The sequence below is a fragment of the Corapipo altera genome, unplaced genomic scaffold (assembly GCF_003945725.1).
Source record: "Corapipo altera isolate COAL_440 unplaced genomic scaffold, ASM394572v1 0, whole genome shotgun sequence".
NCBI classification, from domain to species: domain Eukaryota; kingdom Metazoa; phylum Chordata; class Aves; order Passeriformes; family Pipridae; genus Corapipo; species Corapipo altera.
In genome coordinates, this window is record NW_020884872.1 from 30,462,757 (window position 1) to 30,487,194 (window position 24,438).

Genomic DNA, 24,438 nt, shown 5'->3' on the forward strand with positions numbered 1-24,438 from the left:
GGATAGGGTTGGGGGAGGACTGATCAACCTGTTCTGAGATAAAGAAGCCATGAAGGAGGCTGTGGAGTTGACAGCCAGCTTCTTGCAGCCCTCCTTTTTAAGTTAGATAGCATTTCTGAAATCATATCTAAATCGCCTCTTCTGCAAATTAAGTCGCATGACCTAGCAGACAGAGAACACAATTCATCACTGTCTGCTCTGCAGCAAGTTTTTATAGGTGGGAAGATCATTATCATGTGTCTCCCAGTCTTCTCTTTTCTAAACCAGGCAAACTCAATTTGTCCCTTTTCGTACCTCACTCTTTTATCCATCTGTTTCCTCTTTTCTGGGCTACACCTCCTCTTTCCTACAGCAGAGGTCCCCAGGCCAGTGTGTGTGCATTTTCTCGGTCCCCAGCTGCGGGTCATTTGGGGATGAATCACAGAGTCACAGGATGGGTCAGGTTGGTAATTTGGTCCAACCTCCCTGTTCAAGCAGAGTTATCCTAGAGCACATGGCACAGGAAGTTTGTTTTCTTAGCTTTAAATAATATTACCTTCAGCTTGATACTTATCTCCGCCCAACTAATCATTTCCTTTTAATTTAGTGGAACACACCAGGAACAGCACAATGTTGTCTAGAATTACTGAAAAATTTCAGAACTCTTTGACAAACTTTTGTCATTGAGTTACTGAGATAATGTTTTGGTTCACAGCAAAATAGGACATAGGTTCTATTATTTCACAGCTTTCCAAGAAACAGTCCCAAATTTAAAACTGAACAAATTCACTGAGTTTATTTTCTTTCAGTTGTATTAAAAAAAAAGAAAGAGTATTATTATTGAAGTTTTTTGCTTTCCATAATCAAGAAGGAAGTAATTCTCTGCCATTCTCTTTGTCACTGAGAAGCTGTATCAACATTGCTGCTTAGGAAATTCTAAGGAAGGCTAAATGTAGTAGCAGTTTTCTGGTTAACATGACATGCTAGCAACTAAATATTCTCTTGCTAATAACAGCTTCTATTAATTTTTTGCACTGGCATATTGCAGTTACCAAGTGTGAATTTTACCGTGGTTTGTTTGGGTTCAGATAAAAACCAAGTTCACCAGTGATGTCTAGTTTTATGCTCTCTCACCCTCATCTGTGTCATTTTTTCTCACAGTGGGCCCATCCAGCAGGATTTGGAGGGGACAGCAAGCAGCTCTTTCGCCTTTCTGTTCAGTGCTACACCAGGTTTCTGCAAGCAAGTAACACTGGTGGAGTAATGCCACTGTTCACTTGTGTTACAGCCTACTGCAGGAACATCACCTCTCTGACATGCAGAGATGTGCTGGCTTTTGGTGGGGAAAAAAATGTGTTATTGTACATCTCCCAAACCCGTGCTTTTAGAATAATACATAGAATTTAGATACTGTCTCGTACTTTTACAACAATATATAGAATTTAGATACCTCTTAACACTTTCAAAATGAAACACTGAATAATTTTACACCTTACACTATAAAGGTAAATAATATCCTTATAATTTATTGTGATACAAATATACATTTTTTTTTATGAACTCAGGCTCCAAATAAGTTTACAGTAAAAATTAAAATTTCTCTCTTTCAAGCTTTTGTTGTTCTTGTTAAAGCTAGCATTTGCTAAGAAAAAGTAGTCAGGGTGAGGCAGCTGTTAGAGAGAAGAGGGAATGATGTATCCAACTTCATCAGGTCACTCGCTTCCCTGCTTTGGACTGGAACCAGGCTGATCCCCCCCCCAACAGACAGCATCTGCCTCTCTGGCACCATCCCTGCATGGACATGGAGTGGTTTCTGTATCTACTGCAACCATTCAAGCTTCTGAGAGGGTTTTTGTCATTTTTATGTCATTTCCTTCAGATTTGGAAGTATTTAAAGGCATTTTAACCTTCTTGAGAGTGAGACACTTGAACAGTTGCAGTGTATGTGCAAGTTAAAACACAGGAGCTTATTTTGCACTTACGTTACCTTTAGGGTTTTGTGTTCCTGACATGTTACATTTCGGTTTGGGTTTGTGGTATGGCCATGTCACCACCACTCTTCTTGAGCAGAAACACAGTGTTAAGGGAGGCACAAACTGAAAATTGTGTTTGAAATGTTGTGGGTTTTTTTCTGTAATGAAGATAAAATACCTCACTTCCCATGGCGTGTCACTTAAGGGGGAAAGTGCATGGGTGCTTCTCTGTGGAGCTCTGAAGGTGCACATGAGTTATGATACAGTTGTCTTTGTGGGCAAATGAATTGGAACTAGCATGTGTTAGCAGCTTATGTGCATTACACCAGTCACAGGATATGAAAGTTTTAACTTTTGTATTATCTTAACATGTATGCATTTTTGTTCATATATGGACATAAATTCCCGGCCCCGGCAGCGATACCTGCTATAGCAGAAGGAATTCTACCTGAAAGCCAATGTGGTTTCAGAGCCAACAGGAGTACCACAGACATGGTGTTTGTTCTCAGACAGCTGCAAGAGAAGTGTAGGGAACAGAACAAAGATCTCTATGTAACCTTTGTTGACCTCACCAAGGCTTTCGACAGTGTGAGCAGAAAAGGTCTATGGCAGATTTTGGAACGCTTAGGTTGTCCCCCTGAGTTCCTTAAAATGATCATCTCACCCCATGAGGATCAGCACGGCCAAGTCAGATATGGCAACACACTTTCTGAGCCCTTTCTAATTACCAATGGTGTGAAACAAGGCTGCGTTCTTGCACCAACTCTATTCACAGTCTTTTTCAGCATGATGCTCCAAAGGGCCACTGCAGACCTCGATGATCAGGACGGTATCTACATTCGATACTGTGCTGGTGGAAGCCTTTTCAACCTAAGGCGACTGAAGGCCCACACCAAGACTTTAAATCATCTTGTCTGGGAGCTGCTTTATGCTGATGACGCCGCCCTTGTGGCCCACACAGAAGCAGCTCTGCAGCGTTTAACATCCTGCTTTGCTGAGGCTGCTGAGCTCTTTGGGCTGGAAGTCAGCTTAAAGAAGACAGAAGTTCTCTATCAACCGGCACCTCAGGAAGTCTTCTATCATCTCCATATCACCATTGGCAGATCAATGCTCAAATCAGTCCAGCAGCTTAATTATCTAGGTAGCTTCATCTCCTTGGATGGTAAGATTGACAGAGAGATAGACAACAGGTTAGCAAAGGCATATAGTGCCTTCGGAAAGCTTCATAAAAGAGTTTGACGAAATAAACACCTGAAGAAAAGTATAAAGATCAGTGTTTACAGAGCCACTGTGCTGTCTACTCTCTTATATGGATCTGAATCATGGGTCATCTACCGCCACCACCTGCGACTCCTAGAACGCTTCCATCAACCCTGCCTCCGTACAATCCTAAACATCCACTGGTCAGATTATGTGACCAATACGTCTGTTCTAGAACAAGCAGCAGTCACAAGTATTGAGGGCCATGTTGCTGAGAACGCAGCTGCGTTGGGCAGGACACGTCTCAAGGATGAAGGACCACCGCCTCCCTAAGATTTTGCTTTATAGTGAACTTGCCACCGGCTGCCGCTTGAGAGGAGCCCCGAAGAGAAGATACAAGGACTCCCTGAAACATCATCTCAACCTTGGCCTTACTGATCACCATAACTGGTCTACTCTGGCCTCTAATCGAGAGGTCTGGAGACACACTATTTATAACGCTGCTGATGCTTTTGAGAAAGCACGCAGGAGAAAAGACAATGCAGGAAGAATCGTACCTTGCAGAATATACCACCTAAAGAGTCTTTCTGCTGTGCCTTTTGCAACCAGACGTCCCTGTCTCGTATTGGCCTTTTTAGCCACCAGCACACTTGTAACAAACGTGGGTAGAACCCTTCCCAAATCTTCGTTTGTGAAGCCCAACCATGATGGACATAAATTATTCTCTTATGCATGGTATACTGGTTTTGACTAACTTCCTAATCTTAGTTGCGTATCCCTTGGGGCTACATGTCAAGATATGACAGAGCTGCAACAGAGCAAGCAGGATATAATGAATAAGATACTAAAACTCAAATCGTTTGTGTGCTATACACTCTTCTTGTGCAGGTTCCAAGGATATGTGGTGATACTGTTGTCTGGTCAAGCATAGACCTCAGTTTACATTCTTCATTTTCACAACAAAGAACTGGGAAGGAATTTGCATTTTTCCTAGTTTAAATGTATACAGTGACTTTTAGAGAAGTTAATTAGCTTTATGGTACAGTGCAATATGTTTGGCTACTACAAGTTTCTTGTGAAAGGAGAGTGAAACATCCTGTATATAAGCAGTTTTTTCATTGTTTGTACCTTACAGTTATAAAAAGTTAGCCACAACTTTCTTAGATTCTTGAACCCAGACTTCGTACAGTGGTCCTTTTAGTTCTGTGAAAGCAAGCTGCCTACAGAGGTAGTAGACAGATAGATTTAGAGTTAAGTTTTTTATATTTATATTTATATCTAAATATGTAAATATATATCTCTCATTCCATTTTCTATTGAAATATTTTCAACTGAGCCGAATGAAGATGGAATTTCATAATTCCCCATAATTAGATTTTATGCTTACAGATTGATACAAGCAAGTTATTGCTAAAAACAGTTGCAGTTTCTTCTCATAGTGAGCTGCATTTGTGCGTTCATGTGAACAAAAGTACAGATTTTAGTGAATTTATTATTTGGGCATTTACAGAGGTTGATTTTTTTTATTATTTCTATGATTGACATAGGGTTTAACTTCTTTAGTTGCTTTATCTGCATGTGCAATTATTGACGTCATCCAAATTTATTTTTATCATGTAGACATTCTAACATAGATCTGTTTAAAACTCTGTTCAACCTTATGTGTATGTAGTGATGGTTTCTCTGCCATATATAAAATGGTATAATAAGGTCTCCATCTATCTATAAAATCTGAAGGAAAGATAAATTAAAACAAGGCATCTCCAAACATATAAATTCTATTTTTACAGAAAGCAAACTCAGTGACTGTCCGCTGAAGATCCCAAGAAGTGATTTTCTGTGAATACATAAAATCTGATGACTTATGCACTGACTTGTTAATAACTTTTTTTCACAATGGGGCTGTTGCGTGGTTTCTATAATGCTGTAAATCATAATTAAACACATAAAAAAGATTGTTGCTGAAGATCCATTTTAAACCAAGTGAAACATAATGCAATATAAAATTTACATCATTTTCTTGATTAACCTTGATGAACCTTCAGTCATTATCCATTATGGTAAGAGTAAATTGGAAATGTTGCTTTGTTAATAAAACATGTATAGACATTTTCATGAGTCATAGATTTGATGGTTATTAACAGCTGACACATTCATAATGAAATACTGTGCTTTGGCTTTCCATGAAAGTACAATACTATGTAAGGCTGCACTCCTGTGTCCTGTACTTCAGGACTGTATTTTGGTACTCTTTGGACATCAGATAATTTCGAATATTGATTTAAAATCAGAACATAAATACAATCAAGAGTTTTCACAGCTTGAACGTTTCGGTGCTGAATCTCTGTGTATCTTTCACTTGTGTGTTTCATAGGGATTCTTAGCAGCACCAAAATAATTTAACAACTTAAAATTACTCATCTTTGTCATCCATGGAAGCCTGTGAAGTTTTGTTCCTTTTGCCTCTATGCCAGGAATGTTTTCTAATACACACTGCTGTTGCCTGTGTAGTGGCCAATTGCTCTTAGAGCTGGCCTTAATGATCTAAACTAGGTTTGAAGGGAGAAGGGCATAAAACTAGGCTCAATAGAGGTGAGCCTAGGGGTGGCATGCCAGTGTTGGGGGTGAAATCAATAGCCCAGCTGAAGCGCACCTATACCAATGCGTGAAGTATAAGTAGCAAACAGGAGGAGCGGGAAGCCATTGTGCAGCAGGGAAACTATGATGTAGTCGCCAGCGTGGAAATGATATGGGATGACTTGCATGACTGGAGTGCTGCCATGGATGGTTCTAGGCTCTTCAGAGGGGATAGGCAAGGAAGGAGAGGTGGTGGAGTGGCTCCGTACATTAAGGAGTGTTTTGACTCTACAGAGCTCAAGAATAGTGATGATAAGGTGAAAGTCAGGGAGAAGGTTAACAAGGTAGACATCCTGATAAGAGTGTGTTACAGTCCACCCAACGAGGATGAAGAGACAGATGAAAGCTTCTATAAAAGGCTGGCTAATGTTTCACGATTGCTAGCTCTTGTTTTTGTGAGAGACTTTAACGTGATGGATGTCTGCTGGAAACTGAACATAGTAGAGAGGAGGCAGTCTAGGAGGTTCCTGGAGTGTGTGGAAGGTAAATTCCCTACACAGCTGATAAGTTAGTCTACCAGGGGTGGTGCCCCTCTGTTTATGAACTGCTGACTTGTTGTTCATGAACAGAGAAGGGCTGCTGGGAGGTGTGCTGATCAGAAGCCATCTTGGGCATAGTGGCCACAAAATTAAAGAGTTTTCAGTTCTTGGTGAAGTAAGGAAGAGACTCAGCAGAGACTGGTAGTGAATAGAACTACATCCAGTTGGCAGCTGATCATTTATGGTGTTCCCTCAGGCTCAGTTTTGAGGCCAGTTCTGTTTAATATCTTCTTCAATGATCTGGAAGAGGGGATTGAGTGCACTCTCAGTCAGTTCACAGATGACACTAAGCTGGGTGGGAGTGCTGATCTGTTAGAGAGCAGGAATGCTCTGCAGAGGCATCTGGACAGGCTGGCCAAGTCCAGTTGTATGGGATTCAGTAAGGTGACGTGATGGGTCCTGAACTTAGGTCACAACAACCCTACACAGTGCTACAGGCGGGGGACAGAGTGGCTGGAATACAGCCCAGCAGTAAAGGACCTGGTGGTGCTGGTTGGCAGCCCCTGAACATGAGCCAGCAGTGTGCCCAGATGGCCAAGAAGGCCAATGGCATCGTGACCTGTATCAGCAATAGTGTGGCCAGCAGGATTAGAGAAGTGATTGTTCCTCAGTAGTCTGCACTGGTGAGGCCACACCTTGCATGCCCCTCACTACAAGAAAGACATGGAGGTGCTGTAGCATGTCCAGAAAAGGGCAACAGAGCTAGTAAAGGGTCTGGACTACAAGTCCTTTGAAGCAGTGAGCTGGGGTTATTTAACGTGGATAAGGGGAGGCTGGAGGGTGACCTTATCACTTACCTCTACAATTTCCTGAAGGGAGGTTGTAACCAGGTGCCTCTTCTCCCAGGCAACCAGCAACAGGACAAGAGGAACCTCCCTCAAACTGTGCCAGGGGAGGTTCAGGTTAGACATCAGATTGCACCAGGGTGAATTGCATGGTAACATTTTCCTACCAGTTGCAAGCTTTGTGTGTGCCATGTAAAGTATACCTTGGTGTATTTACCAGTCCTGCAATTAGCTGTGAGTGGATGGTCCACTGTACAGAGCCCCCTGGAAAGAATAGGCTACTTATTACTTGAAAAAAAATGGGTACAAGGAGGCGTTTTTTTTCTGAAAAAGACCTTTTCTCAAGAAAAATATCATAGAGGCAAAACATATTTTTTCACAATTTTTAGGAGACTTTTTAATTCATTTAGATTTTGCTAGGTTTTAGGAAACTTTTTAAATTTTTATTAGGTGTTGTTAGGTTAAATTTTTTTTAAGTTTTAATTTTTTTATTACTGAAACTAGCACTGAAAATCTTTATTGACTGAAAACCAGTTTTCAGCAAACACATCAATAGGAAGCTCAACAAACATTTTAAATAAAGTATTAAACACTTACTGCAAAATGTCAAATAGATTTTTAAAAGGCCAGAATTTTTTCATTACATTTTAAAAGTTCAGAACATCCCTAGAAATCACACAGTGATAGGAGTAAATTCAGTTTATTGCACCACTCAGTCTGACCAAGACTGTATGAATAATTTGCGTATGTGTGCATATCCTCTACAGAGATGGGGCAATAAAAAAAATGCTATAATTTTTTACTAATTATGACTGTAAAGAGCCTAAAAAAGTATTATCAAGGAAGGAAACCACACAGGCTTGTCAGATCGTAACTGGAACGGTTTCCCATGCATAAAGATGCAGTGAAAAGTAAAAGTCATTCTGGAGATACACAGACAAGTGGGGAGTTGTGTCTGACATCTCATGCAGGGAAGGAATGTAAGAAGGAACTGCATCAGATACAGACATCACTAAGTTAGGTAAAGCCTTCTGTAGTAGCCCAGGGAATTCAGCATTGTTAGGTTAGACAGAAAAAAAAGGTTTCTCATTGATTCCCTCAGAGAGAAGCCCTGAGGAGAAGGACTTGGGGGTGTTGATTGATGAGAAGCTCAGCATGGCCTGACAATGTGTACTTGCAGCCCAGAAAGCCAACTGTGTCCTGGGCTGCATCAAAAGCAGTGTGACCACCAGGTCAAGGGAGGTGATTCTGCTCCTCTGTTCCACTCTGGTGAGATCCCATCTGAAGTACCGCATCCAGTTCTGGGGTCTTCAGGATAGGAACGATGTGGACCTGTTGAATTGAGTCCAGAGGAGGGCCATGAAGATGATCATAGGGCTGGAGCACCTCTCCTATGAAGACAGGATGAGGGTGTTGTGTTTGTTCAGCCTGGAAAAGAGGACGCTCCAGGGAGACCTTACAGCACCTTCCAGTACCTAAAGGGGACTGACGAGAGCTGGGGAGAGACTTTGTACAAGGGCATGTAGTGACAAGACAAGGGGGAATGGCTTCCAACTGAAAAGAGAGTGGGTTTAGATCAGATATAAGGAAGAAATTCTTTGTTATGAGGGTGACAAGAGAGTGGAACAGGTTACTCAGGGAAGCTTGAATGCCCCATCTCTGGAATTGTGCAAGGCCAGATTGGATGAGGCTTGGAGCAACCTGGTCTGGTGGAAGGTCTCCCTGCCCATGGTAGGGGAGCTGGAACTAGATGATCTTTAAGGTCCCTTCCAGTCCAAAACATTCTGTGATTCTGTTGTATTTTTTAGTTATGACATAAAAGTAAAATTAACAGAAATAAAGGGGCTTCATTGTGGTCTGTCAGGTTTGTGCTCTTCAGTCTTGATTTCGTTTTTATCTCCACCTGGAAAATAGAGATGAGGATACAAAAGGAATACTTTGTCATATCTCCAGTATCTGTTTCTTGGCAGCCAAAATCTCCACTTAATTTCTGGAGGTTTTAAATATAATTTTGGATTCTGAAGAAAAAGAAACAGTCATTCCAGGTGTAAGATGATTAACAGCGGTGAATTTTATACTTGTGAATATACTTTCGAAGAGTGTATTGTTAGAGCAGTACAACATTAAAAGTAATAGTAATGTTTTGTTTCTAGTAACAGTGTTGTTACTAGATCTTCATCCATCTTAGGTATTTTTGCTAGCAGTTTTAGTGTTAGACAATAGTAAGGTGTTGAACATAGGATTACATATTAATACTGAATGGCATATGTTTGGATATCTGTGTATCCTGTAGGTATGGACTGGTAGATTTTTATCATGTGATAAAGTTATTTTTCCTGAAAGTAAAAATAAATTAGAATTATGTCTCAATTTCTCTCATTGGGCGAAACTTCACAGAGGGAAGAAAATGTGCATGTTTTATCTGTAGCAGGACTGGAAGAGGTGCTCTTAATAGTGTTGAACTAGACTGGATTTTTTTTTTTTTAACATTCCACTGTTATGATGCTCTGGGTCAACAACATAGATCCCAGTCTCAGTTGCAGCCCTAGATTTTCTCAGTATTTCAGTATATATTTAAAATTCAGTCAGGTTGCATGCAAAGCACTCATACATTTTTTGAATGCCCAGTGTGAGTGCCTGTAAGTTAATAACTGCACCCACAATCAACCTTTCCTTGGTTCCTTCCAGTTGCCCAGTGTTAGCCCTCAGAAGACCTGACTTAAATGCTACAGTGCTGATTTTGCAGATATGATATGTATATATTCATTCATTTGGTGGATGTAATATATCTGCCCCTGAAAATATAGCTCCCCATTTTGGACATGGAATTTCCAGGCAGATAATTAAAGCAATCTCACACCTTCCAGCCTGCACCTGCCACCGTGCAAGCAGCCGCCCCAGCTCAACTCCCCCTGATCGTATTCATGTTTGGTTGGTAGTGTTTCATGGCTAATACAAATCATAAACAGGCTGTAAAAGCTGAAGCATCAATGAATCCTAGCTTTAAAATTGCTGGAAGGTAAAGTTTTAAAACTGATACTGCAAAGTGAAAAATGAAATTTAACCAGGCATTTTGGTGAAGGAAAAATAATTTATTGGATGTAAGATGAAAAGCTGTGAGAGTAAACATCAATCTCATCTTAGACACATGTCATTGATTGATGTTTGCTCTGTGCTGCTGCCTGGAGGTAAACTCTTTGAAATAGCAAAATAGGTACTTTATCTGTCTGTGGATTGGAGCACAGTTTGTTAAGTTACTGCTTTTTTGAGACCCTGCTACATCTTTATGTTCAATCAAAGTGAAAACAGTAAATCAGAGTAATTGCTTTACCCCATGGCATTCCTGTTTGTAAATGGGAAAAAATACTGTAAAAATCATCAAATTAACTTCTGCTGTTTAAGCTAGATAAAAAGTCTAAAAAATCTAGTTGAAACTTAGGAAGGTATTTCATTGATTATGGCACTTGTTCATCAAAGGCAGCCCCCTTGTCGTAATTTAAATAATAGTTCAAATATGATTAGGGAAAACATTTAATGCTCAAAAATGTAAGGTTACCATCTCTCAAAGTTCCCCTACCCTATTATCAATGAATTTCCAAACAGGTATCAGTTATACTTAGCTGGAAATGGAACCAGTACCAAGAAATTGGCCAGCAAAAACCCTGGACATGAACAGTGAAAGAGAAAACAGGCATTAAATGTTTTAACACTTTCATGTTAAGCACAGCAATTCAACAAGCAATATAACCCTGTTGTAATTAAATCATCAGAGTTAAGACTATTTTCTAAAAATGTTGGGGACTGTTACCTTTACAGGGTTTCAGGCTGGTTAGTTGTTTCAAGTTTTAAAATATGGCAGGGATACAGGAATGGTAGTATATTTAAATTCAGAATCCACTTTCCGTTCTGAATTGAGTTTTGAAATCACTGTCCTGAATCCAGGCTGGACTGCTTTTTTATTGTGTTGTGTAAGTTTTTTCTTTGACTTACTCTATTTAGCTACTTTGGCATAAATGTAGTAATTCAGGGGAGAATTAGACTATTAAATATTTAAGAAAATGCCCTCACTTCAGCCTGAAATTTAGTATATTGACTTGTGTGCCAGATTAAAATTTGTGGAAAAATGTTCAGAATAATAGTGGACCATTTTAAAATTTATTTTCTTGAAATATTGCCTGTTTTCCATGGCTTTGAAGCAGTTCCAACTTTGTTCATAATTCAAAAATGACTGTGTGCTAAAATTTAATTTCAAAGATGTATGTGTCCTTGCAGAAAACTTGTTCACAGGTCTGGTTTGTTCTTGAAGTGCACATATCTTTTAGTCACTTATGGTATGAGTTGTGTTTCTGGGATGGATTTTGGTTTTTTTGTTTGGAACAAGATCAGCACTCTGCGCTCCCAGGGGATATTCAGGAACTGCACCTGGCAGGTTGGGGATGGTGTCGTTCCCATGACACTGGGAGTGAGTGTTGTAATCTCATGGCATTTTGATGGAGCCTTTTATTGTGATTACAGAAGAAGAAGGGTCAGTTTAGGAACAAATGGGGAGGTTGATAAAATCCGGTAAAGAGGCTCAGCCCTTTCGCTAGCAAAGACCTGCCAGGAGCCCACAGGAACTGTGGGTTTGCCAGTTTAAGAAATAGTTGAATGGTGAAGCATCAACTCTGCTTTTGTAATTAGTATGTCTAGACTTCAGGTTCTGAAAGTTTTATTCTAAGTGCCATGGGTAGCTGCTGGGGTGAAGGACATCAGTCTCCTGGGTAAACATTAACTGCAAATAAACAAGCTACACCAGCTAAATTTATATCACAATATTTGGGGGGGGAGGGAGGGTAGAAGGAAGGTGACTGTGTATGTGGGTATAGCAAAACCCTCACAATTCAGAAATACTGGAAATCTTTGGACTGGAAAATTATATTGGAAGATCTGGAAAGGCAAAGGCGAGATTTCATGTTGCTGTAAATGATAAGTTCAGAAACTGCAGCCAGGTCTGCATATACATGTGGTAACACCATCCTCTGTCATGCTGGTAGGGCTGCCTAGGTCACAGCCCCCTTCCTTTGCCAGAAAATAAACTGATGCCAGGCAAGGGGAGTACCAGCAATCTCACTTTCAATTTACCTACCCATGTCTTTAACAGCCTCAAAGATGCCAGCTGTTATAAGGATGGTGATCTTGTAACAAAATAACACTACCCTTCCTGAATCTCTCCGTAGTGATGCAGCAATTTTGTGGTTTCTGAAAAGGTCAGGCAGCATCGTTAATACACACCATACGCCTGCAAAGGCGTGTAATTCCTCAGTGAAGGTGCAGTGCTTTCATTTGTGGAAAAGGACATCTTCCTCTGAATGCAAATTTGGGCATTCCCTAAAACAGAAGGACGGTAGGATACGTTGGTGCACTGTCTCCACCCGGTTCATTATGGAGATTAGACCTTTTTATTTGAGCTGCTCTAAGAAGTGATGTCTGAGGGAGGTAAATAGAGTCAGAAATAGTGTGCTTTAAAAAAAATAGAAAGGAAAGAAAGAAAAGGAGATTTTTCAACATTTAAAACTTTGGGCTTTTTATATGATTACTTTCAGCCTAGCCTGAGGCAACATAACTCTTTGGACTTTGTAGGAGATTAAATCCAGCTGCAGGTTTTTCAGGTAAAATTATTGCTCTGCTCCTAGGCTGTCCCCTGAGCCATCTCTATTTCTAATTAAGGACTAAAGGAAATGGTTCCTTCTGATGTTAGGAGTAGCGTGAATAAAGCTGTGAGTATTTCTGTGGGGAGACTTGTGTCACTACCGCTCTCCCATCAGGCACCAGCATGCCTAGGCTCTTCTCTTCAGACTGCTCACCTTGCATACAACCAAAGAGTGGGTAGTCATCAAGGTGATCTTCCAAAAGGCATCACAACAGATCAAAACTTATTGAACATACATACTCTGAGAAATTTGGAAATCCATTGGAATTCTGATTTATCAAATATCTGAGAGTGAAATTACTCAAAGTATCCTGGAAAAATCAGAGAAGGTACGACAGCTATGACCATATGGTGGTGATGGTGTGCTGAAAGTGCTTTGAGACTGAGACATTGGTATTTAAACCCAATTAATTGGTAAATCCAGTGTGTGCCTTGGCAGATCTTAGGGTTGAGATAAATCAAAAAAAGCAGTGTGCCAAATCTAAGATAGTTTAATTTCTATCATACAACCTTTATTCATATATAACTTTTGCAAGTATTTGACTTGTTTCCTTTGCTTTGGTTTGTGTCCTCTAAGAATGAATTTGAAACAGATGCAGCATTTTAAAACTAATGGTATACCATATAAAAACTATTTAAATTCACCCTTTTGGAATTTGACCTGTATGAAACAAATATAAATGACAGTGACTTCTGAGAGATGAGTATTTGCATGTTCTTTAGTTTCCAAGTCTTACGAAACTGCTTCAACATTTTGGCCCATACTAGCAAAATTCTTCATCAATAAACTGATGTACAAGCATGGATATTACACATATATATGCAGATATCACTCACATATGTACATATCCCCCAATGAAGAAAAAGTCATGAGATTTTCACGAGCTTGTTCTTCATGTCTGAGCTGTGGAAATGACATGCTGTAAACGATTAACAAGTAGATGTACCTTTGGGATTGTTTTAAATTGCAAATTAAAAAAAATAGAGAAGAAAACTATTAAAAAGAACTGTTTTCCATTAACTGAAGTGTTTGCAATAAAGACAATTATAGCAGTTGGCAGTATTCTCCTTGAACCAAAACAAATAAATACATTTGGTGACATACGTTCAAGGAAATGTGATTGCTACAATGTTCATGCAAATAAGGAACAGCCTAACAAATGCTAGACATTTTACCATCTGGTATTACCGAAGGAACACAACTCTCAACTTGTAGCTCTTCCTAACTTACTGCTTATAGATGGCATGTTAGGCATTGTCACACAGTTCTGCCATTTGCATAATCATTCTGAATTATTGCAGGTTGTGCATTGCATTGCCAGCAGTGAGCTCATTTGAGAAGGGGGTTCAGAGACCTGGTGACTTGTATGTCTTCATCAAGTATGTCTCCACCCAATAAAGGGATAAAAATGTCCTTCCATTTCAGGAGTAGCACACCAGTGCATTTTTAAATTTGTACGAGACCTAGTGAAGGATGCTGCACTTGCTTACTTCTTAGAAATTGGGTAGAGACCAGTGTTATAATTAATCTCAGGGAAACTGCCCATTTTTCTATTTAATTGCAAGCTAAAGTCCAAATGCAAAGCATCTCAAAGAGCAAAGAGATTCCAGATGGGGTCACGTAGCTGAGGATGAAGTTATAACCCGATCCCTGCAACTCCAGAAAAACCCAACCTAACAACAGCTATTCATTGTGGCAGAAAGTCTGCTTTAGACACAGAGGCAGTTGCTAACTGACTTAGCTGATGGGAGTATGCTCAGTGGCATGATGTAGTAACTGAAGACCTTTGCTCACATAGCAGTCAGTGGCAACTGCTCTGCCTCTGGCCTTGGCAGCATGTGTAGCAGATGATCTTGTGCACAGGGACACAATGGGGAGGCCTTCACTATCCCCTTCTTCCTAGAGGAAGGCATTTTCCAAAATTCCACCCCTACTATTGCTACCTCATACACTGCTTTCCAAGGAGAGCGTGTTGGCCCGAATAACACATATTGCTCATGAAAAATATGGTATAAAACCCAAAAAAACCTCAACCACCTGTAAGTGGATTAAACAGATATCTATTTGGATGCTGTCTCCAACCTGCTATACTGAAACCCTGTGCTTTACAATAAACCCCTGTGTCTGAGAGCCCTGCTCAGAGCCTGGCATCTGCCCCTCAGACCCATCAGAAGGGTACTGTGCAGTCCAGTTCAAGTTAGCAGCATTAACAAGCAAACACAAGATTTTGTGTTCCTTTGGTGACTGCTGAGGCATTGTTTTTAAACACTAATAGTGCCTAACATATCCTGTGTATTTTTAGCTCCCTCAAGTCTTGAATTAGAATCAGATCACTGTTGGCCTTTTGGCTGCCTTGCCTTAGGCATACTAGGTAGCATCACGTGGGTAGCCAATGCAACATATGTTTTACTAACTGGGAAGTTGGTTAGCAAGAAGATGTTTTTCTTATTAACACATTGTGCACTTACATGACATTAATATATATTCCTACTTTACAGATTTACAGTGCCAGAAGAAAAGCATTAGCTGAGCTAAGCAAAACAGGCAATCAGCATACTTGGCACATTGTCCTGAAATAACACATAAACTTTGTTAGACACATTGGTTTTCTCTGTGAGGAGAATAAAACATAACAGACTGAAATGTGTAAACCTGTGTGGCTTCTCTGGTTTATGTTGTCATGCATTAAACTAGAATTCTAGGGGGAGGGGGAGGGGAGAAAAAAAATTATTCTGAATGTCTGTATTGGAGCCAAAGTAGTTAATTTCTAAAAATTAATTCTTTTGTGTAATGCAGTGATTTTATTCTCTCTCCAGCTACACTCTACCAACCATACATGCACTGTCGTGCCAGTATTCATTTATTCATGTTCTGAAGTTGTGGTAGTGTCAAATCCATCAGAGAGAGGAATTGTTTTAGTAGTAGTTTCACAACTTGGCTGATTACAGAGATCAGAAGAAGCAACCTAACTGTGGAAACCACTACAGCATATAGTTTTAACAGCTCTTTAGGGAGCTAGTTAATGAAAGAATCACTACAGAAACACATCCATGTGAAAAAAAGGAGCATACAACACTCAGAGGATATGTCATAAGTGGAAATATGTTCATAATTTCTATTTACTCATAGCTGTAATTACCCTGTGCCTTAAGAGTACTTTCAGTCTTTGTCAAAGTTGCTTAGATATTTCCTTTATCACATTTCAAGCAGAGAAGTTCTGCATAGACTGGATCCTGCCCTGTGATTTCTTTTTTATATTTCTGTAAGAATTAAATTATCTATTCTCTGCGAAGAAAGCACTAGCATTCCCAGAGACCTGAGCCTCCCCAGCCTACTTGAACTGGCATTCATCTGGTTCATGTTGGTGCTTATTTTTGCCATCTGTCTGCAAAAGTTTTTGACTTTTAAGTGCACACTGGTTTATATGTTGCCGTCTAATTTTTAACTCTTAAAAAACTATTTCTCTTTTTTTTCTTGCAGTGTCTATGAGCCAGATAGAAATGTGCTGCGAAGGAAAGAATGGGAAAGGAGAAATCAGGAGGCCCAGCAGGAGGATGGCACATTTAACACGAGCTATTCCCTCTTCAGTGAACCATACAAGGTAGATGCTTCCCAGCTGTGTGACTCTTTTTTAATTTATTTATTCCACAGTTCAAAAATGCAGTCTGCAGAAGGCGTTGTCCAGGTGTCAGTACCCTCTCCACCAAATTCCCAGAGAATATGCATGATTCATTGAGAATCGGATTTTATGTGTGTGTGTGTATATATATATATATATATATATGCAGATGTATAGAGCTTCTTATAGTATTCAACAACAAGAGTGAAATAAACTAGAACTATCCTAACAATATTTGAGATGGAATTAAAGCTAGGAGGTGAAGGTGACGGTGCCCTGTTTCTGCAACACTCAGAAGAAAACAATTGTGTAAGAATAGTGGGTGAAGGTCAAGCAGTACAGTAAGCATTATGCCATGGCCAAGGTTAATGTAGTGAAATATGTTGCTGTTCGCTTTTTTTTTTCTATAAACATTACCAAGAAAATTTATCTGCTATACGTGTTTTGCCCTCACCAAAGGCAGAAGTAGCTTAGGAGTCTCAGCTCCCTGTTTTGCTTCTCATGGTAACATTAGTTTGATGAGGCACAACCGTCTTTTCTCACTCCATGTTAGAAGGGTCAAGCAGGATCTTCTGCACTTTACAGAAGGCTGAAAACAGAGCCCTTGTGAACAGGACCAGAGAGCAGTATCCTAAAGAGGCTGCTTCTCTTCCCCAGTTAAACCAATGACTTTGACAGGATGCATCAAAGCATCATCATGTATTGTCTGGTGTGCCTTTCCAGTAGCGTCCAAGTTACTGTTACAACCACCACATTGTGAAGTCTTTCCCTCCATGCAGCATCACTTATCCTTGATGCTTTGGGTGCTTTGGTTCCTCTTTCCATGATACATATTTGGGACCTGGCACTTGGCTTCTGCACTTGACTTCCATGCTTCCATTTTTCTGCTCATGCTTCAGGGTCAGCTTTTAGCTTGCTCTTCTTCCAGATTGTTGTTTGTATTTAGTCCCTAATAAAAAAGAAAAATCTGCCACTTTCATACCATGCCCCTTGATGGAACACAGCTCTATCTGCCTTGAAGCTGACATCCAACTGCCCAAATTTCAGATTCATTACAAAGACATTTAGAAACCATGGCAAATGTCTTGAACTCCTCAAGGATCTACTTGAAAAAGTCTACTGTGAGACCAGTCAAGGGCTAATCCATGGAAGAGAGCCTGAAAAGCATAAGTCAGCTGTGACTAGGTATTTCTTGAGGGCTCTGTTTCAGTGAAGACCTAATGATTTTCCATTTGGTAGGTGCAGTTGAATAGACCATGCACAAAAAGGACCTGGCCTTTTGCTGGGTCCCCACTACTGTTTTGTCTGTGGTGCCTCAGGTTGGTAATACTGAAGCTCAAATTACTTATAAAAGTGGTACAGTTGGAATATTTTGTGCACTTTGATTATTACCTCTGGGCCAGTGTACTGACTATCATGACACAGGCGTGATGTCAGGGACACACCAAGAGCTTCTGAGTTACGATGTCTGAAGGCATCTCTATGAAACCGCAGTTTAATTCTGTCAACTTTAATAGGAATGACTGAAAAATCATTACCAGCTCTAGAAGCAAAGAGGATACTGAGTGGGTATCCTACTGGGTGATCAGAATAATGGCTCCATCCTTGCTTCTTATCTTTGAACACTATGTCCCTCTTTTGGATAATCATGTAAAGAAGGTGCTGCAGAAATACATCCTACAGCTAACTTTGTCCAGGAAACATGGCGAAAGGCAAAGCCCAGGACAGCACTATAACTCACAGCTCTGTTGGTGTGACAGCCACAGTTGCTTGGAGCGACCAGTCAATCTGGTAGTATTAGACATCAAAACTTCATCAGTGACGTTCTCCGAATGTCATGTATACACTGGCAGTGGACCATTGGGCTGTCTGAACTCATCCAAGCATTTGTGAACTTTCAGTGTGGGGGACAGAGATGTGGCTTGGGCATATTGTGGAGAGAGGCTAACTGCAAAAGAGGAAACCTTTCTGCAAAAGCAAAACTGAAACCCATTCTTAGTGCATTTATAGATGTTCAGCTTTTGAGTGTTTCTGAAGGAGAATGAAATTATAGCAGACATTCACTGCAAGCTCTGATCAAATTCAGTATTCCTCTGCACAGCTTGAGAAACATGAGTTAAAGCCAAAGGATATGCCATTCAGAAGGCCATATCTGAAAATCAAAGGCAGACTGGAAATCTCTTAAATCTTATGTCCTCTCTCACCTTGACATGTATCACTACTACTGTAACATCGAATTTTCTTAAAAATCCTGACTCTTTGGGTTGCCCCTTATCCTGTTCAAAGTATCCATAGCAACCCTTTATGAAGGATTACAGGAAATCCAGTATCATTTACTTAAAATCTCTTTTAGAGGGGGATGTGAAAAATAGAAAATTAGTTCTGGATATTTTCTGGACAGAATATCTTGCCCCATTAACCATGTAAGTATTTTTAATGAGGAAAAAAATTCTGATGGCCTTTGGGCAGCCATCAGGTTTATTTTTAGAAGTGTTGGATATTGCCATCTTCAAATGCATGGATTCATCTTGCATTGGACTCTAAGTTAGACATGTTTGGACAAAATGCTTTTCCTAGTTCTCATTTTGTGACCATGTTTTCCTTATGTGAATGCTTAAATAAGGCCAGCAATGTTTCAGAGCAAATAGTAGGACAAACTAAAGCTCGTAGCAGGTTACCTCAGATCCCATCATGGTCCCAAGAGATTTAGGTGAATTCTTCTTTATGAGATCAGCTCCAAACAAAATCTCACCTCACATTATCCCCAGTGTGTCCTGAAGGGATAAACAACACAGACCAGTTGTCAGCACATGCTGTAATACCAGTTTGCTGGTATCTGGGATTATTCTTGTGATTATCTGGGATCTGTCAATACAAGATGTCTATGTGTGACCGTCATACCACATCCATATAAAAGACAACCTGATGGCTTTTCTGAGCTAGTGATAGTCTACAGATAATCTGCAATGAGGCTTTTATTTCCTTCCCATCCAAATAGCAGCCATTAGAAAAAAATAAACCTTCTTTTAGGGAAGTTGGATTTCTCAGGGGCAAAACTTGCGCACAAATTCTTTTATGCTCATGGAACTAGCGGCATCGGGGTGGAGAACTGCCCTCACAAGCTATCCATGCTGTAGGAGACTTGTGGGTGCCAGGGGCCCCATTCCATTTGGTGATCCTTGTTGCCATGCTCTGGCAGGGAAACAAACCTAATACACACACTGGCTGAATCAGACTGAGTGCAGGCCCAAGGACAGATCTCCCTCCATAGAGGGAAGCTGGAAAAATATTTCTCTACAAGGAATCTGCACAGGGTGGAGAATCCACAGGAAACATAGAAGAGATCCACTGGGAAAAAGGAAAATTTCCTATGTCTTCTGGAAAACAATTCTGCTGGCCAAGGAGATGCCCAAATGTAGAAGTTGTTTTATTGACTCCAGGAGACATGTTGAGTGTATCTCCAACCTTCTTTCTTTTCAGATGTATGTGATGCTTCCTACTTTTGAAGCCTCATTAATAGTTTCCTTTTCTTTAGGATATTGATGTGATTCCTGTGAAGTGAAGGAACACCCTTTTTTAAATCACTTGCTGTCTGTGAATTAATGCTTCATAGTTCTCTCCATAGCAGGTTGTTGTCTTTATGATAGTAACAGCTGTATGTGCAGAGGGAAGATCAGGCTGTAGTGGTTGAACCATCTTATTCCAAGTTTGAAAAGCAAAGTTTTGGATGCAACACTTTTGAGTTTTTCCCTTCCCACTCTCCTTCAATATATATTTTTGATATATATTCAGGTCTATTAGCACAGTAACAAATATATATCAGAAAGCTAGCTGGGATATATTTTACAAAGTTAGAAGGTAGTGTCCTTGAAATTTGAGGGCAAAAGTTTCAAGCAAAACAGGACTGCTTCTACTGTTTGACTTAAGAATGCTTCCAGTGTAGTCCTCTGAAAATTTGCATTTGGCAATCACAACACTCATTTACGGGGCGTTTTTGCTTTGGTTTAACTTTCCTACTAGGAAACCCTAAAAAAACATTGTTCCAAACTGGATGTTACCCTTACCTACCTTGCCTTACATATTCCGGTTTTCTAGAGTAACTGATGTGGTCGCTACATCTTTCATATTTTTTAACATAACTTTAGGGGGATCTTCTCCAGTCCCTTTTTCTCCCTTCTTTCTCATTCTTTCTGTTTTCCTCTAAAACAGAGAGTCTCAAGATGAAAGCTTGGCCTTCTGAAACCAGTAGGAGTTTTCCCATTCAGACTCCATGTCTAGAAGAGAGAAAGGAGAATTGCACTTCCTCATTACTGTCTTCCTCTGAAAATGTAAAGTAAAGGACATCACACGCCTGAATCTTGGCAGGGTTCAGAAAAATCCCTACTGCATAAATGCTAATGATACACTCTTTTGCTTACAGTGGCTTTTTAAAGCAGGAGTCTTCAATCTTTTCCAGTATGTTTTATTTGCTTGTTTTGTTTCTTTGTGAAGCTTCTACCTTTTCAGTCAGGAAGTAAATGGGTTATTTTTAAGACAATAATTAATCTTAAAGGGTAGGAAGAGTGTCTGTATTCCCTCTGCTACTCACAGCAAATACTGAGCAATGTGAAAAACTTGGTGGGCGTTCTGTTTACTTTTTCCTTAAAAGAAGAGAGTACCCTGGAATGAGCATCCTGTCAGAGCATTTTCAAAGAAGGGACATAATCATCTGTACTTTTCTCATTTCCCACAAACTGTTTTTAAGTCATCTTATAGCATTTGGCTGGCTTAGATTGATGAATTTGTTCAGTGTTTGCATGGGACATTGTGTGGCTTCCCAGATGGTTATGAAAACTTAGGCAGGCAGAGAAGGAAATTGGGAATGCAGTGTTTTCATTCATGGCTGAAGGAGAGCTTGCGTTGAGCTATAGGAAAAGTTTTATCATGGTCAGATTTAATCCAAACCATTCTGTGTAGTTGCAATAATAAATTTTCCAGTTTCCAGGTAATATACTTTAAGTACGGCATGATATCAGTGATAGATTTCTTTTTTTATATACTCTAAGGCCCTTTATAGCTTTTCCAGTTCAGGGTAGATTTAAGATGTTGACAAGTGTCTTCAGAGACAATAAGGATTTTCGATTTCATCCCTCAACGCTGCTGCTGAATAAGGCAGTGCTACTTCAGTAAGGATTTCAGCAGAATCATGCAGGGAACTTTGTTTTCTTACATTGACTGTTGCAGAACACTCAATTTTTGTTTTGCAGACTAACAAGGGGGATGAGCTTTCCAATCGCATCCAGAATACGTTGGGCAACTATGATGAAATGAAAGACTTGTTAACTGACCGATCAAACCAGAGCCATCTCGTTGGGGTTCCAAAACCTGGCGTTCCTCAGACGTCTCTCCCCAAGCCTGATGACCATTTTATTGCAGACTCAAGACTACCACCTCCTCCTCCCATTTCAAGCACTACTTCTTCCAAACCATCATCCCTAGCTGCCCAGCAGAGCAAAAGTTCTACAATGGGCTGGCAGAAGACTGGGCGTAATGCCGCTTCAGATGGCCAGCAGAGAGTGAGCAAACATGGACACCGGTCGCTGGAGTCACACAAGGGTGACTTCAAGTTGGCGAACCAAAAATCCAATCTGGAGAAACTAAAACGCTATGCATCGAGTCCCACCTCCTCTTCCTCCACTTCCTCCTCCTCCTCCTCCTCCTCCTCCTCGTCCTCCTCCTCTTCCTCCTCCTCCAATACCGCCCAGCAGAGCTCACTGAGGGCCACGTTAGGAGACAACATCAGTAGAATGCAGCAGCCAGCAAAGCTCAGTTGTAGCTCAGAAGGAGGAACTCAAGCACAAGAGAGACCAGCAAAGCATGGTAGTGGGCACTGCGTCCAAAACTTCCCACCCTCTCTTGCTTCAAAGCCCAGTCTCGGTCAGCAGAAACCAACAGCTTACGTAAGGCCAATGGATGGTCAAGACCAGGCTCCTGATGAGTCTCCAAAGCTGAAGTTACCAGCAGAGACGACCAAATCATATAGGGGAGTGCCTTCCAACAAGCCTGATTCGGCCAGGCCCAAGTCAAAGATAGCCAAGTTCAGCATTCCTAAGCAAGAAGAAGTAAGTGTTTTTATACTTCTTATGACATACCTCTGTAGATGGATGGATGATGCCTTATTGCACCTGTTTCTTTTGCACGTTTTTAATATATTAGTTTGCATGTTGAAATTTTTTGGTAACATTGACATAGTAAATTGCAAGTAGAAACCTCACAGTAATTTAAATATATCTCAACAGTGTCATCAGGATCCTGCTGTCATCAGGACCATAACACTTCCTACAAAGGCACATTTTCTAGCAGTATATGTTATTTCACTGATTTTTTTCTTTGTATCCACATATGAAATCTGGATTTTTTTTTTCTAGGCAGGTATATTGCTTCTTACTGTTCATTGACTTATTTCTCTGTGGCAAAGATGAAATGAAGTGCATATGATCAGGAGTAGTTCTGCTACCCTCGATGTCAAAGTAGTTTCACAATCTAAGAAAATTACTTATATAATATGAAATTTGTGAAAAACATTATGAAATTTGTGGAATAGATGAGAATACAGCAAGGAAACTCTCCTTTTAGTTCATAGTTTATGTTTCATTCCAATCTCTGAGAAGACTGAGGTTTGCTTGAATTACCATCTGTACAAACCCGGTGTAGTGGGTTGACCCACGCTACAAGTACGAAAAAGTGTCTGAAGAAGCTTCTAGACAACATTTCTGTTACCAACAGTAAATATGAAAGATTTCTGCTTTACATTAATTATTTCACATTCATTTTATACCAGTAGGACATTTTGCTTTATGACTTCAACTGTGATTTTCTGTTTGGTCTTTTTGGATGGGGAGGAAATGACCAATTTTGGCAGAATAAAGGGTGATTTTTTTTTTTCCAGGGGTGTATTCAGAGGCCTGTATGCCATTTCAATGATGGTCTCATCATCCTCTTATGCAAATTGGTAGCACTCCCATGACTTTAAAAATTCATAGTATTTACAGGACTAAAAGACTATTTGACTGAATCTCTGTGACTTTCTCAGAGAAGAGACAATGATTGTTTACTCTTACTTGACAGCTATGATGTGTCTTGTTATGTTTTTAGTCTTAAAATTTTGTTTCTGGCATTGTTAAAGGAGAGGAAAACCTAATTTTTGAAAGAGTTCTCTGGCCTATTAATGCCCATTTTTCAGAAATGGAGTTGACTCTTGTATTCCCCCTTTGGTTTAGTTTGGGAGAGAAATCTCTCTGGAAGCAATTACTTCTGTGTTTTTTCTATAAGTGAAAATTCCATCAGTTCCAAACAGCACATAGGTGATATGTTGTTCTGGAAAAAGGGGTTGTTTAGCCTCTTAAGCCAGATTTCATACACAAATTTAGCATTCACAAACTGCTGTAATTGTGCAGATAGATCAGGTAATTGCAGATACTAATATCCATTTAGCTATTATTGCGTCTTTCAGACTTGTGCTTCTATGTGCAAGTGGGAAATATTGTTAGAATTAAGGATGCCTGTGGCAAATATCTGGCTCTTTTGCATTTTCCCCCTTTACATGTATGCAATACTCTAAGGACTAGTTTGGAAAGTAGTTTTGATAGGCAATCATTTTTTTGTCTGAAATTCAGGATTTACCATTTGCATTCAAATTCACCTACCTCAGGAAAGAAAGATTTCATTTGTTGTATGTAATCCATGCTGATGCATAACAGTGAGTTTATACTGCAGTTTCTAGACATGTAGACATATTTGAGATAGTTTTAAACTTGTTTAGATACAGATGGCAATGTAGATTATGGTAGGAGAGAGTGGACTGCAGAGTAACCACTAAAGTATCGCCAACTTTTCACAGATTTTATATGATGCAGTATTAATAAAACAGTATTTGATAACATAAAATAAACATTTAACAGAATTTGAAGGAGGTGGACAAAAGCCATTGTATAGTAGGTTAAAAATAAATATTATGAAAAATGATGGACAAATTAC

At 39.9% G+C, this 24,438-nt stretch overlaps 1 protein-coding gene across 3 annotated transcripts in view; it reads left to right on the forward strand.

Moving 5' to 3' along the window:
* The window catches only part of AFF3 (AF4/FMR2 family member 3), a 327,344-nt gene that overhangs the window by 34,524 nt on the left and 268,382 nt on the right, over positions 1 to 24,438 (forward strand). For all 3 annotated transcript variants that reach the window (XR_003527462.1, XM_027641860.1, XM_027641875.1), the window contains exons 2-3: positions 16,284 to 16,404; positions 21,669 to 22,523. Coding sequence is in view for 2 of the 3 variants with exons in the window: in XM_027641860.1 (XP_027497661.1) it covers positions 16,284 to 16,404; positions 21,669 to 22,523 (976 nt within the window). In the remaining variant the exon portion in view is untranslated. The remainder of the gene's footprint in view (positions 1 to 16,283; positions 16,405 to 21,668; positions 22,524 to 24,438) is intronic.